At 36.7% G+C, this 15,216-nt stretch overlaps 1 protein-coding gene across 1 annotated transcript in view; it reads left to right on the top strand.

Annotated features, from left to right (window-relative positions):
- Positions 1-15,216, top strand: part of LOC113079085 (transmembrane protein 178B-like) — an 80,354-nt gene that overhangs the window by 40,298 nt on the left and 24,840 nt on the right. Inside the window, exon 3 of the mRNA XM_026251282.1 lies at positions 1,582-1,695. Coding sequence (XP_026107067.1) covers positions 1,582-1,695 — 114 coding nt within the window. The remainder of the gene's footprint in view (positions 1-1,581; positions 1,696-15,216) is intronic.

Genomic DNA, 15,216 nt, shown 5'->3' with positions numbered 1-15,216 from the left:
GCGTGTACCCATTAGGACACAGAAATATGTACCATTATCTTTGTCAGCCCTTTTTCACTGCTGATCAGTGCATGTGCTTGAGCTCTGAAGACACATGAGCACATCAATCCTGTCTAAAGGGGACAATGTGTGCAGGCGTCGTTCTAAAGGCCATATCATTCACAAACGCATTTCACAGTGCTCTCAAATGCAATCATTTCAGACACTATATCACATATCTCACATATCTCATTCCCCAAAGCTTGAGAGGTACGCTGAACAAGTCGACCAGAAAGCCTCAAAATACACTGCAGAACAGGGATTTCAAATGTGACACGAGCTACAGGAAACCACCGTTTGATTAGAAACAAAGAGAAACACAATCGCACGACTCTGTAAATGTTGAGAAAGCCTCCTGGGATGCTAAAAAAAAAAAAATGAGATCTATACTTTCTGAAAGAGAAAGAAAGATAAAATCAAAGAGGTGAAGATTTGTATTCTTCTGATCATGCTAAATACATTGAAATGGAAACCTCTAGCAGGAGAGTGTGGTGGAATATACATATAAAAAGATAAAACATGCACTATTGTTGTTCTAATTGTCAATGCAATATGCTGACTGATGGTTTGTCATTACATTTGTTAGCATTCACTTAAAAGAATAGTTCACCCAAAAATGAAATTTGCTGAAAATCTGCTTACCCTCAGGCCATCCAAGATGTAGATTAATTTGTTTCTTCATCAGACCAGATTTGGAGAAATTTAGCATTACATCACTTGCTCACCAATGGATCCTAAGCAGTGAATGGGTGCCGTCAGAATGAGAGTTCAAACAGCTGATAAAAACATTGGATAATCAAGTAATCCACATTAATCTACTTCATCAATTTATGGCTTGTAAAGAAAAAGCTGCAACAAATTCATCATTAAAAATAGTCAATTTTAAACCATTGCTTCCTTTTAAATTACCATTTATGAGTCTTCTATCCAAAAAACAAACAAACAAGATTTTCCATTGGAAAAGTTGTTTAATCTGAATCAGGGGAGAAATATGCACAGATCGAGCATTGTTTATAAGTGTAAGACATTACAAAATAAATATATCACTGGATTTTCATGTGAGGGGACAATAGGGGATGGACTTTTTTGTCACTAAAAGAAGCATTACTCTTGTTTTAGGACCAGAAGCAACTGTTTAAAATTAAAATACTTAATTGATGGATTTGTTTCTTTCAAACACTTGGTTTTTGACTTCATGAGATGTTAACTAGTGGGCTGGAGCCATGTCAATTTTTTTTTGTGGATTAGTGTGTATTTATCAGCTGTTTGGTTCTCATTCTGACGGCACCCATTCAGTGCATAAGATCCAGTGGTGAGCAAGCGATCTAATGCAAAATTTCTTCAAATATGTTCTGATGAAGAAACAAACTCATCTACATCTTGGATGACCTGAGGGTGAGTAAACTGTAACTTTCACTTTTGGGTGAATTACTCCTTTAACATCTTTATAAACACAATTTCTGATTTTTCTGTTCATACATGAACAAATCTTATTTTACAAGTACTTGAAGTGTTTTTTTTTTTATCCTTCTCTACTTACAGGGTCCATTGCAAGATGCTCCTATATTAAGTACCACTACTCCTCGGCCACAATACCCAAGAATCTCTCTTACAACATCACCAAGACCATACGTCAGGACGAGTGGCACTCTCTGCGTGAGTAACATTCATTCATAATTAAACAGTGGGACCTCAACATTCCTTGCTTTAAACAACTAAAGCATTAATATGTCTGCTAGCGTGACTAAGTTACATTTATAGTATGAATCAGTGTATAGTTTATCCTTTAGTGCTGAGATAAGCACTTTGTAAACCGTACAAACTGTAATCATCCCTGACCTAGTGAACTCATTTACTCAGACATAGGAACTTGCTAAGGTCAAGCCGTGGTAATGCAACATGTTTCTATTTCATTTATTTCTTTCAGACAAGCTCTCTGTAGATTTTAAGTTATAGATGAGGTGATTTGTTGTTGGTTTGTGGAAGGAAGAAGTAGGGTACATATCTCAAAGTCAGATGTACCTTGTTGACCCACTTTTGCTCACTTCCCACCCTCCCCATGAAAGGAAATTATGAACATGCTTATTATAGAGAAGTGGTGGAAAAAATGTGCTAATACAGAGAGTGGGCCATTAGTGTGCAATCTGACCTGCAGAAAGCTCACAAAAACTGTAAAGCCCATTATTCAGAATATTTTAGATATGCAATCCCTTGATTGTTTGTTTATTAAATATTTGAGATACATGTTATTTATAAATCCATTCTGCTCATAAAAATAAAAAATAAAACAGATAGTTCAATAACTATATCAGTTTTTATAAGCTATAAGTGTATATAATATATTTGTGTTCCAGTAACTCAACTGGTAGAGCACTGCGCTAGCAAGCAAGCAAGCGCAAGGTTGGGGGTTCGATTCCCCGGGAACACATAATATGTAAAAATTTATAGCCTGAATGCACTGTAAGTCGCTTTGGATAAAAGCGTCTGCTAAATGCATAAATTTAATTTTAATTTAATATAAAATAAAAAAGTACTATTAAAATATATTATAAAATAAATAGTACACACACACACACACATATATATATATATATATATATATATATATATATATATATATATATATATATATATATATATATACATACATATAGTTGCTGGTCATATAATTAGAATATCATCATAAAGTTGTATATTATATTCATTCATTACACACAGACTGATATATTTCAAATGTTTATTTCTTTTAATATTGATGATTATAACTGACGACGAAGGAAAATCCCAAATTCAGTATTTCAGAAAATTTGAATATTACTTAAAGGGGGGGGATAAATGCTATTTCATGCATACTGAGTTTTTTACACTGTTAAAGAGTTGGATTCCCATGCTAAACATGGACAAAGTTTCAAAAATTAAGTTGTACGTTTGAAGGAGTATTTCTGTTCCAAAAATACTCCTTCCGGTTTGTCACAAGTTTCGGAAAGTTTTTTTCGAGTATGGCTCTGTGTGACGTTAGATGGAGCGGAATTTCCTTATATGGGTCCTAGGGCACTTCTGCCGGAAGAGCGCGCGCTCCCGTATAGCAGAGCACTGAGAGCACAACAGGCATTCACTGATCAGAGCGAGAGCGTTGCGAAATGTCACAAAAGGAGTGTGTTTTTGGTTGCCAGGGCAAGACAACCCTGCACAGATTACCAAAGAAAAAACAGCATTAAGGGACCAGTGGATGGAGTTTATTTTTATAGAGCATCAACGGAGTTGTGCAAGTGTTTTTGTTTGTTCCCTGCATTTTGAAGATGCTTATTTTACAAACAAGGCCCGGTTTGACGACGGATTTGCGTATCGTTTATTTCTTAAGGATGATGCAATCCCAACGAAAAAGGGTCACGATCGTGTGTTGGAACCGCAGGCGGTGAGTAAAACTGCTTAAAATATCTCTTTCCTCCTTGTTAGTGCGTCCGCCTCCCATGCCGGAGACCCGGGTTCGAGCCCCGCTCGTAGCGAGTCGTTGCTGCTGCTGCTCTCGTCCAGTTTCAGCCTCGGGATCTGATTCTGGATCATAAATAAACGGCTGAATCTGACTGTAAGCCATGGTTTGTTTTGGATTATGGGTTTTCCCTCACGGTAATGTCACAGCTTCCACATGCTCTCAACGCAAAAGCCTACTGGTGCTCGTGATTCTTTAGCTCCGCCCACACGTCACGCCTCTAGCCGGTCGTGTTTTTCCGGGAAAAATCGGTACAGACTATCTTTCTCTTATGAATATAATAAAACTAAAGACTTTTTGGAGTTATGAAGGATGCAGTACTACTCTATAGGTACTCAAGATTAACAGGATATTGAGTGAAAACGAGCATTTCACCCCCCCCCTTTAAGACCAGTACAAAGAAAGGTTTTTTAGAAATCTTGGCCAATGAAAAGAATGAACATGAAAAGTATGAGCATGTACAACACTAAATACTTAGTTGGGGCTCCTTTTGCCTGAATTACTGCAGCAATGTGGCGTGGCATGGAGTCGATCAGTCTGTGGCACTGCTCAGGTGTTATGAGAGCCCAGGTTGCTCTGATAGTGGCCTTCAGCTCTTCTGCATTGTTTGGTCTGGCATATTGCATCTTTCTCTTCACAATACCCCATAGATTTTCTATGGGGTTAAGGTCAGGCAAGTTTGCTGGCCAATTAAGAACAGGGATACCATGGTCCTTAAACCAGGTGCTGGAAGCTTTGGCACTGTGTGCAGGAGCCAAGTCCTGTTGGAAAATGAAATCTGCATCTCCATAAAGTTGGTCAGCAGCAGGAAGCATGGAGTGCTCTAAAACTTCCTGGTATACGTCTGCGTTGACCTTGGACCTCAGAAAACACAGTGGACCAACACCAACAAACCATCACTGACTGTGGAAACTTTACACTGCACCTCACCTTTTTTTCTACCACATCTTTTCCTTCCCTTCGCCTCTCTGTTAATGTGCTTGGACACAGAACTCTGTGAACAGCCAGCCTCTTTTGCAATGACCTTTTGTGTCTTGTCCTCCTTGTGCAAAGTGTCAATGGTCATCTTTTGAAAAACTGTCAAGTCCCCAGTCTTCCCCATGATTGTGTAGCCTACAGAACTAGACTGAGAGACCATTTAAAGGCCTTTGCATGTGTTTTGAGTTAATTAGCTGATTAGAGTGTGGCACCAGGTGTCTTCAATATTGAACCTTTTCACAATATTCTAATTTTCTGAGATACTGAATTTGGGATTTTCCTTAGTTGTCAGTTATAATCATCAAAATTAAAAGAAATAAATATTTGAAATATATCAGTCTGTGTGTAATGAATGTATATAATATACAAGTTTCACTTTTTGAATGGAATTAGTGAAATAATTTTTTTTGATGATATTCTAATTATTTTTGATGATATTCTAATTATATGACCAGCTCCTGTATATATATATATATATATATATATATAGAGAGAGAGAGAGAGAGATATACACATACATACATACATACATACATATATATATATATATATATATATATATATATCATATAAATATAGTTTAATTTTAATTAAATTCATTGTAATCAGTTACTTAAGATTTGTTTTGCATTTATCTTGCCAGATTGAATTGGTTTATTCCAGTGGTTATTATTATAAATGTTAAAAATGATTGTGCTTCTTAATATCTTTATGGCAATCATTTTTGATGAACAGAACATTCAAATCACATATTTAAAATAAAAATATTCTGTAACATTGTAATGTCTTTACTGTCACTTTTGATACATTTAATGTGTCCTTGCTGAATAAAAGTAAATTAAAGCTTAGCTTGGGGAACAAATTTTCATTAAAAACAGGACTCGACGAAGCATGCAATACAACAAGCTTGTCTAAATATGGCTCTTCTGCGTGAACCACACAACAACAGAGCTTCTCCTTTCAGTCTGACGTCCACAGTTGTGACACTGGCTTTCACTACAGTTTACAAAATTTACACTGAGTGGGGAGCGTGTAAATCTACACAAAAGGCCTTCTCCTTTGAGGGTATTGGCTTGTTCGAAACCCTGTTAAGGGATGAGACTGTGCTTTGGAGCTGCTGTGTATCACGGACAGATGAAAAAAGCAGGATACAGCATGCCCTCAAACTGTCATGTGGTCACCCTCCAATGCGCTGCGGAGATAAACCTCTGTCAGGTGACTGAAGAGACACCTCTCCTTTAACCCCCAAACCCACCAGTCTCTACACTTCCATCTCTCTTTTTCCTCATTTTCCAAAGCTTCAGCATGGCGGGTTATGAAAGCAGAAATGCATAAAAATCTGCAGGAAAAAGAGAGCTCTCAGTGCAGTCGAGTGCGACAGCTGAAAGATCTCGGAGGTGCCAAACATTTCTTAAGGCTTATATTTTGTGCTCAATATCTGATTCATGTGAGCTTAAAATTCTGTAAATTGTCCTGTACTTTTTGATATCAGAAATCGACCAAAGACCCCAGAACCCTCTCCCAGTGTGTGTTCAATAAGTCTGTCATTTGACCTATACTATAAAGAAAGATGTGGAAGGGTCAATTTCTCGGTTAAGGTCAGGCTGAGATGTTTAATGTTCTTATTATGGCTTACACAGCTGAACCAACAAATCAAACAATCAGATAAAGTCCTTTCCTGTGGCGAGAGAACCCTAAATGTACTCCATTGAGTGCCATATTGATTTTGGGGATGCCAGGAGAGGTCAGGAGATCAAGAACTCTCCATTAGTGGACATTAGAAGTAAATGACTCTACTCTAGTGCTGTCTGGAAAACCATTGTGTCTGAAACTGGGTAACACTGTCAAAAAAGGGACAAAAAGAATCCCTAGATGTCTCAAACGGCCACTGGTGTTTTGTTGTGATGTCTAGAATCAACAGAACAGGTAACACTCCAGCATCACGGGCAGCTTGTGTTGTTTTTGCTTGTGTCTCACTCGGATGAGAACCGAGACCTGACATTTCATAAAGTGTGTGAAATTGAACAAAGGGAGGTTAGAACATTTCCTGCGCTTTCATAATGCTCATCTGCTTGCGAGTGACATCAGCAAAACTTCAGAAGGCTGTGGGATATACACAACACTCATTTGTACTTGTCAGTCAACACACTAGGAAACCGACTATACAAGCAAGAAAGTCACAAAAGACGATGCAACTTCTATTATACTGAATATGAAAGCAAAAGATGAGACTCCATAGAAGCCAAAATCACTTGTTTTTACAGATGGGCGGCATATACAGCTCAATACTGCGAATGGTTTTGGTGTTCCGGCTTTGGATGAAGACGGCTTGGTTCAATAACTTCAGCAGCTTAGGGATTTCATAAGATCAGAAGGAAGCACCAAAAATGAGCAGCAGGAAGCTGTCAATGAACATGACAGGAAATAATCTGTCGTGATGTGTAAAGGTGCCCAAAATAGGCGAATTATGATCTTGGTTTCCAAATCCTCCAGATCTCAGTGCACTCAATAGGAAAATGCTTAGTGCTTCAGAGAGCCATGAGAGTCATGGATTTAAAAAGCAAAAGACAAGAAGAAGAAGAAAAAAGATTTTATAAAGCTACTATTATTAGGGTCAGTCAATTAAAAATGTATTCATTTATTTAATTACAATTAAACACACACCATGCACTTAATCACATATATCAATATTTTTTGTTAAATGTATGTATTGAATATAAATTATTCAATGTAATTAATTTATTTAAATGAGATGCTGATTAATCAAATTTATCACTAATATCACTCGACATTTTACAATTAAAGCTGCAGTAGGTAACTTTTGTAAATATATATATTTTTACATATTTGTTAAACCTGTCATTATGTCCTGACAGTAGAATATGAGACAGATAATCTGTGAAAAAAATCAAGCTCCTCTGGCTCCTCCCAGTGGTCCTATTGCCATTTGCGGTTACGGACCACTCCTGGTAAGAAATCAACCAATCAGAGCTGCGGTCCGTAACTTTGTTTGTGTTCAAAATGTATATAATAAGCGAGTACACCATGAATCCATTTTCCAAACCGTGTTTTTAGCTTGTCCTGAATCACTAGGGTGCCCCTATAATAAGTGTTTATATTCGGACTATTTTAGATTGCTTCGGGGATACCGCGGCAGAGTAACCCAGTACCTTTGTGATTCTTCATAGACATAAACAGAGAGAAGTAGTTCCGGCTACGATGTTCTTCCGCAAGACGCAAGCAGTTCTGTTTATTAACCGCTAGAGCATCAAAAGTTACCTACCGCAGCTTTAAATAGTTATTTTAATTAAATAAATTTTTATTTATTTTTTATTTATTTTATTTTAATTAAAACACATTAAGTAAAATAAATAATCACATAAATCAGATCAAATTGTATTTTATTTAAATAACATTAATTTAACCTTAAACTTTTTTTTTTATTTGATAAATATTCTTAATTTATCAAAAATCACATATATTGGTACATCTTTAACTGAGAAAAGCCCCCAATGAAGATTAAACGATATTATATTATAGTGGCAGACAAAAGTATTTTAATACTTGACAGCTCATATTCTTTAAAGCCACATACTTTACTGAAGCTGTTTCTTATGCAAAACGTTAGTTGATAGCTTGATGATTGTTGTCTTGGGACCCTGCTAAAAACAGGACCTGTAATGACATACTAACATCCTAAGCGGTAATTTAGTCTTTACCCCAGAGTGGGATACGCAGAGGAAATGAATTGTTAAGTGTAATTAACTGTCACTGCTGTAATCAGACACTATTAAGGTGGGATGGAGCAATGTGTATCATCTCTGTACTTACATTTAAACTGCTTCAGCATCAACTTTCATTGTATTTATTCTACTTAGTGGACTTTGAATGTGTCCACCACAACACAGCATTAGGCTTTCTGCACACTGGTGATTTAATCTCCTCTAGAGAAGACATTTCCATGTGTCTAGGCAATAATAAATGGAAATTGGAAATGGTGTCATCATGCAAACCATCTGGGCCTGACATGAACAAGGACATCATTACAGCACACACCAGAGGAGCCGAGGGAGCAGTTGAGGAATCTTTCAACTGTGATTTGGCATTTTGACATCCATGATCATTATGTTTTCTTTCAAAAGTTGAGAGACCTTTTCCTCCGTGGTAGGTGAACCATCAATAGCCATTCTGACAGGTAGAGACTGATCTTTTGTTGACCTCTTTCATTCAGCAGTCAAGGAGCTGAGATGCACCAAATAACAGTATATGTAATCACATATTGACAGAGCAGAGGGAGAAGTGAACATGGAACAGAATTTATGACATATCTCACTTCTGTAATGTGTTGTAAACAAGATATTCAATGGAAAAAGATGGACTTTTTGTCCATTAATTGGATTGTGAAAAGTGGTCTCTATATGACAAATGGGCTTGATATGCAAGAGGGATGTATCTTTCTTAAGACCATGATCATTTACACAAAAGCAAATAGGGTACATTTTGATTTTAATGCCGGCTTAAAATAAAAAGTCTTAATTATACGATTATTTAATCCCAGGCTCATGGGAAATATGTGCTTGTGACAACTTGTGCAAAATTACATTGTTTGAAACAAAGTGAAGTTTCAGTGAGTGGAAAATTTTACGCAAAAAAGGAAATATATCTGGTGAGGATCGCTAAAAGGTTATAATGCTCGTGTTTTAAAATAACCTACCACCCACACTAAAACCTACCATAATTCTAGCCATAGACAGTAAAAGAAATGGACACAGCGACCCCATTGGAACTCAATTGAGACAACTGAAGCCCATTTTTAGCAATTTTTAGCACTTCCGTTTCTGACGCGCAGACTCAAACTAAGCTTGATGACATCAGCAACCTGTCTGACAGATGTAAATCTTCTAGTAGCTGTGCGTGCAAACTGCCATCGTTAATCTTGCAGAGACGGCGAGCTTGAGCGGGGAGTTCTTTGTCATGAGTGAGCAGGAGTAAGTATTCTGATTAATTATTTTGTATAGTACTTTAAAATGTAACGCCAGTACGCCATATTAAGTTAATTGCCTGCGAGCTTCTCCTACTGTCTGTATGGTAATTTCTTTACTGTGCGACAGAGAGTCAAGTGGTTATGACGCAATCGTTAGCCTATTTTTACAAAAACTGTTTCTACGGGGCCATGATGTAACATAGAAGGTAATGGAGCCCTTTATACATTGCCTTTTATCTTTAGAATTAAATAATGGACAAATGGAGTCTTTAAACGCCTCAGATGTAAAGTTATTCACTGTCAAAGTGACGCCAAAATGAATGCAAAGTCAATGGGATGCTAACGCAAGTGAAGTTCTGCTACAAGATGGAAGCTCGCGGCCGACTTCAACTTCCGGTCGACTTCCTTGCCGCCTGATTCTAACCTAGTGTTAACAAAAGCAGTTATTATTGTGACTTCGTGCTTCACATCACAATTGCAATGATGTACCAGGTGAGCTAGCAAGTAAGTTTACTATGTTAGAAAAGCCATACATATGGAATTGGTTATGTGATGCAAACATCACAATGCAGTAGTTTCCAATCATGTGCTATGGTTAAAGCAAAATTAAGTCGGGACACAGTATTGTAAAAACAGGTTTTTCTTTATTGATAATCTGCCCTGTACTCATAATTTGTGTGAAAAGGAATAACAAATTATGGGTGTTTTTGGAGTTTTGCAAAAACGTAGATAGAATACGTATTTCCAGTAAGCCTGGGTTGAAAATATTTCATTTCTGTACATGACACAACACAGGTTGTAGGATGAGAATTGGTACCCAGTGTTTGGAGAGACTACTTCTACCTGAAACAAACAGACAAAAAAAGCCTAAATCCTTGGTTAATGTAGAATAAAAAGTCTATTAATATTGCTTTAGGGTGTATTTAGGTGAAAACTGACACAACGTGAGAAAGTGGTAAATAAATGTGACATTATCAAATGTCAAGCATCCTGTCATTTCAAATCCTTATTTACAACCATAACCCTCTCTTTACCAGATGACCTTGTCTGCATAAACATGTAATAAAGACCTTGGTCATTTTAAAGTTGTTTATAGAAACCTGAACAATGCAGTTTATTTACATGACCAACAAGTCAAAACTGCCTACTAAAAATTTTAATTTCAGCCCATTTATGTAGCACGAGTTTGTTAATCCCTTTAATATTAATCTCAAACTGTGAGTTCTTTGTCCTGGCAGTTTTAGCAATTGCACCATTTTGACTCGCAATTATCCACACTCATGCACCACATCCTCAACAGACAACTGAATGGCAGAATGCACCACATCAACACCCTGTTGTGGGATGATTGATGGGTAATACAATCGACAGACTATAAACAGACAGGAAAAGATAGAATAAAACAAGAGCAAACTCAGAGCTCTGGATCGACTGACTTTACACATATGCTCACAGGGCATTTCAGATTAGCCAGAGTTCCCTGTGGGTTTGGCTGTGACCGCCACGTCCAGAAGGGCTGTAATCTGTCAGACGGCTGCCTAGTGATTAGTCTGTGGATGGCTGAATGGAAGTTGCCCAGTGGCCACGAAATAAATGGCTTACTTTGATCTCTGAGCTTGGATGGAAAGAAAACTGCCATTCTATTGCAAGTGCTGTTTACACTCGCAGTGCCAAAATATGGCACTGAATCAGATCTATTACATGGTTTAAAAACAGAGAATTATCTCCATACTGAAGCATAGCCAATATGCTTGTACTGCCCAAAAATCATCTTGCAATTCAAACTAAAAATAAAACAAATATAGAATTTCTAACCTAAATATTAGCATCAAAATGGCACACTTCACCATTAAATTCTTTATGTACTAGTGAAAAAAGCATGGCCAGATTACAGTGTTTTCAAATAAAATGAGCTCTTTTTCCCACTCAGTGAAACACTGAATCACTCTCTGGCTGCTCTAAGCTGTAGTGTTTAGTACTTGCAGATTAAATTAGGCCATGAATTCATCATGAAGGCCTTTGGCACAAAAAACGTGACAAGATAAAAACATGGTCACACTGCAGGCCGTGTCTGTTTTCTCTTCTGCAGAGTAGGAGTAGGCTGTCAAGGTCAAGAATTTGAACCCACAGTGTCTTGGTGGCCATGTGTTTCTTTTGCTTGTAACATCATGCTTTTCAACTCAAATGCAAACAAAAGCTAACCTTGAGATTCTCATTCCTTCAACAATATATCCCCACCGTAGGGTTACGCTAGTGGAAATTGAAAGAGAACTTGATTTTTAACAATACTTAAACCTGGATAAAGATGATTTATTTTAGGTGATGATAAGTGTTTTTTTAGCTTTAAAATAATAAATGAGTAGATGTGTTTCCTAGATTGTTTTAGGAACATCACAGCCATAAAGAATGGCGATTTTGTGAAAATTTAGGTGCAGGATGAGTCATCAACATTTTTTTTTTTTAATTTCTCAGAAGACAAATGTTAATTAAAAACTAAAAATGTACATTTTAAGTGCAGATATCTGCTAAAAGTTTGTTTCAGAGTACAACATTTATATGACAAACTCAAAGCTAGTAGTCATGGATGAGAAGCCACTAAGTTTTGATTTCGTGGAGGTTTTAATTTGGAAAAATCTCCCAGGGAAGATCTATAGCACCTATAGAACACAACAGTCTAGTTCCAGAAGTAAAAACTCCATGCAATTTCTCTATAAGGAAATAGATTTTTAACAATAACGTTAAATATACGTTAAAGACGGGCCTGCTGTGAGCTATGAGATTGTTAATCGAGATTATTGCATGTGCTTTTGTTGCATCCATCTAAATTACTGTGGGAAATTTGTCATTAAAAACTACATTACCTATGAAAATTCCACCAATCAAAGAGTCACATGAGCAAATCATGCCAAGAGATATTTAGCTCCGCCCATTCTAATGAAGCACTGCAAGTAACGTAATCAACTCGATTTCCCTACGCTGTGAAAATACTTCAGTATTTATATATAAATGCATATTTGACAAACTTTAAATATATTGTTTCTACATTTACAGCGAAGAACTTTAAATTAAGTGTTATATTTATATTCCATCATTTTTCATTTGAGTATGCCATTCACAATGGAAATGTTGTTCTTTTCCTCATTAATGCCGTTAAGTACAGACTTGTACATTTGTCTTTCAAACTAAAATTTGTAATGTAATGATTATCCACATAGTTGATTAGTTTGGTTTGTTGCTTATAACACCTATAACAAAGACATATTTGCAAAAATATTGCATTATATTGTATATAATTAATCATATTGTATATAAATTGTCATAAAAGCATGATTTTATTTCCCCTCAAATTTTGAAATGCACCTGCTAATGATGTCCTTAACTGATCCAAGAACCATCTCTGAGTTCTAAAGGGAGAACTTCCTGTCCTCTAGATTAGAATGCACTAGAGAGGACTGTAGCTAATTAAAAAATGGGAGGGATGGATGAGGACATTATAACCAAGGATGAATATGTCTACTCTGTCCCACAAGAGAACAGCCTCTGGTTTTGTTGCTGTAGGTGAAGGCATCCATAGAGACTCTCCTGGATTAGGTGAACTGCTGGACTGGAGCTGTGGCTCTCAGTTCATTAAGGGCTTCACTGGGAGAAGTTTAAATGACAAATGCTCTAATGGTCCTACCGTAACTGACGCAGTGGAAACCAAGGGATGTATATGGCACTTCAGAGGCCTAAGAGAATATTTTCTCCCTTGAAGTCTGAACTTGTGCGTGTACACAGCATTAAAGGCTTAATTAAAATCATTCACATTTTTCACAGTGCATCCCAGCATTGTTTTCTTAAATTCTTAGCATATGGTTGTACATTGACATTAGTTAATTGCTTTTTTTTTTTTTTTTTTTTTTTTTTTTAAGCAAGCAAAAACATAAGTCCAGCTTTTGTATTAATGACAACCACACTCAATATGACATTTGTATTCCTGTTCTGTCGTGTTTCTTTGTTTTACATATTTTATTTTTGGAGATCCTAGCACATCTTCTATCTTCAGGTTTATATTTGATTTTTGAATCCCAAATTTCAGTGTGGTCTCAAACTTAGCATGACGTTTCAGGACAGTTAAACACATTTTTCTTTCTAAATTAAAGAATATATTAATATAATTCGTTTTAATTCCAGTTTTTCTCAGTTACTGGAATTATCAACACAGTAACAATTTAAAGGTACAATTTGTAAGATTTTTGTAAAATTTCCAAAAACCACTAGGCTAGTGTTATATATTTTGTCCAGCTGATTACTAAAAATATCGCTAATGTTTTCAACTACTTGTAAATCATGAGAAAATTCTAAACAGTGACACGGGGCAGTGCAGTCACCTGTCAATGATGTTAGTTACCCTTTGTTACCGCCTTTACTGACATAGAAACCACATGACAACACTGTCGTGGACAAATGCGGAAGTAGCTTTGCAACTAACTTCAACTAGAAAGAGACGCCGATCTCGCTTGTGTTATACTCGACAGGTGAGTTGTTTTGATTCGTATCTTTACAGAAAACGTATGCTATTATAACGATCAACAAGATTAGTATTATGGGGCATACATGCCAAACGCGGGGCATTGCTTCTCTAGACCCGCACAAGGACGCGTCTGATCCATAGTCTAATCGCGTCTTTGCATTGACTTTGTATGTAATCTACTCGCGCAAATCGTTGAAATCGTGTTAAATCCATGATTTATATTTCCGTCTAATTGATGGCCGTCAGCCGTTGGGTAGAAGACAATAAATCACATCATTCCACGCTCCTTCTTAGCGTCATCAAACCACGCGATTGTTATTGTTTTGGTAGTGCGCCCTCTAGTGGCAGGTCCTACAACCTGTAACCATGCAAAAAAAAGAAAAAAGGATAAGTTAATGGTTTTAAAAAATATGCTTCTAGTTAAAAGTACTTTTTATTTCATTAAATGTTTTTTCTTGAGCTACATCCTTCGGCTCATTTTTACTCAAAGGACCAAATACAAGTAAACAAACAAAAAGGCTGAAAATACAGAACATTCAAAAGACTAAAAGAGGGCTGCTTGTTAAACAAAGCACAGTGATTGAAAAACATGTTTCACCAAATCACCGTGCTTGGTGGCACATTTTCAGCATAATTACTGTCGTTAATCCACCTGATACATCTCTATATTTGTCTGTATGGATAATCCGTCTTCTGCTATGCATAAACGTTTCTCTCTGCCTCAAAAATTGCTTCATTCTCTTCAGCTTTGCCTCGGAGGGGCTGAGCAAGAAACCAACTATACATTTCTCCCAGCATGCAGTGATGAGGATGACTAAACTAGCCCTAGAATCCAATCTTTACAGATCCCTGTTGCAAACAGTTCCTTGGAAAGCCCAGCCGTACTTTACATTTCAACCCCCTTTGCACTCACAATGGCTTACAGCACTGCATTAAAGTAAAAGCTGTTCTCCCTGGAGCAACACTGTCTGTCACAATCAACATATTAGTAAGCATGAGTAAGTCACTATGGGGTGCCCAGTCACCTAAATTAATAATTCAGGACTGAACACGCCATCGAAGGGTCCAAATATCAGACAACTAGTGAAAAAGCTTCTATTTCAATGTTTTTCTTCACTTTATTTGCTATTTGAATAACCTTGTAAATGAAAGTATTACAATTATTAACTTAAGGTGTTTATTAAATTGTGGTCATGTTAAATACACCCATAT

This window comes from Carassius auratus, unplaced genomic scaffold (assembly GCF_003368295.1).
Source record: "Carassius auratus strain Wakin unplaced genomic scaffold, ASM336829v1 scaf_tig00027159, whole genome shotgun sequence".
Lineage (NCBI taxonomy): Eukaryota > Metazoa > Chordata > Actinopteri > Cypriniformes > Cyprinidae > Carassius > Carassius auratus.
This window is presented reverse-complemented; position numbering and strand designations above follow the sequence as displayed.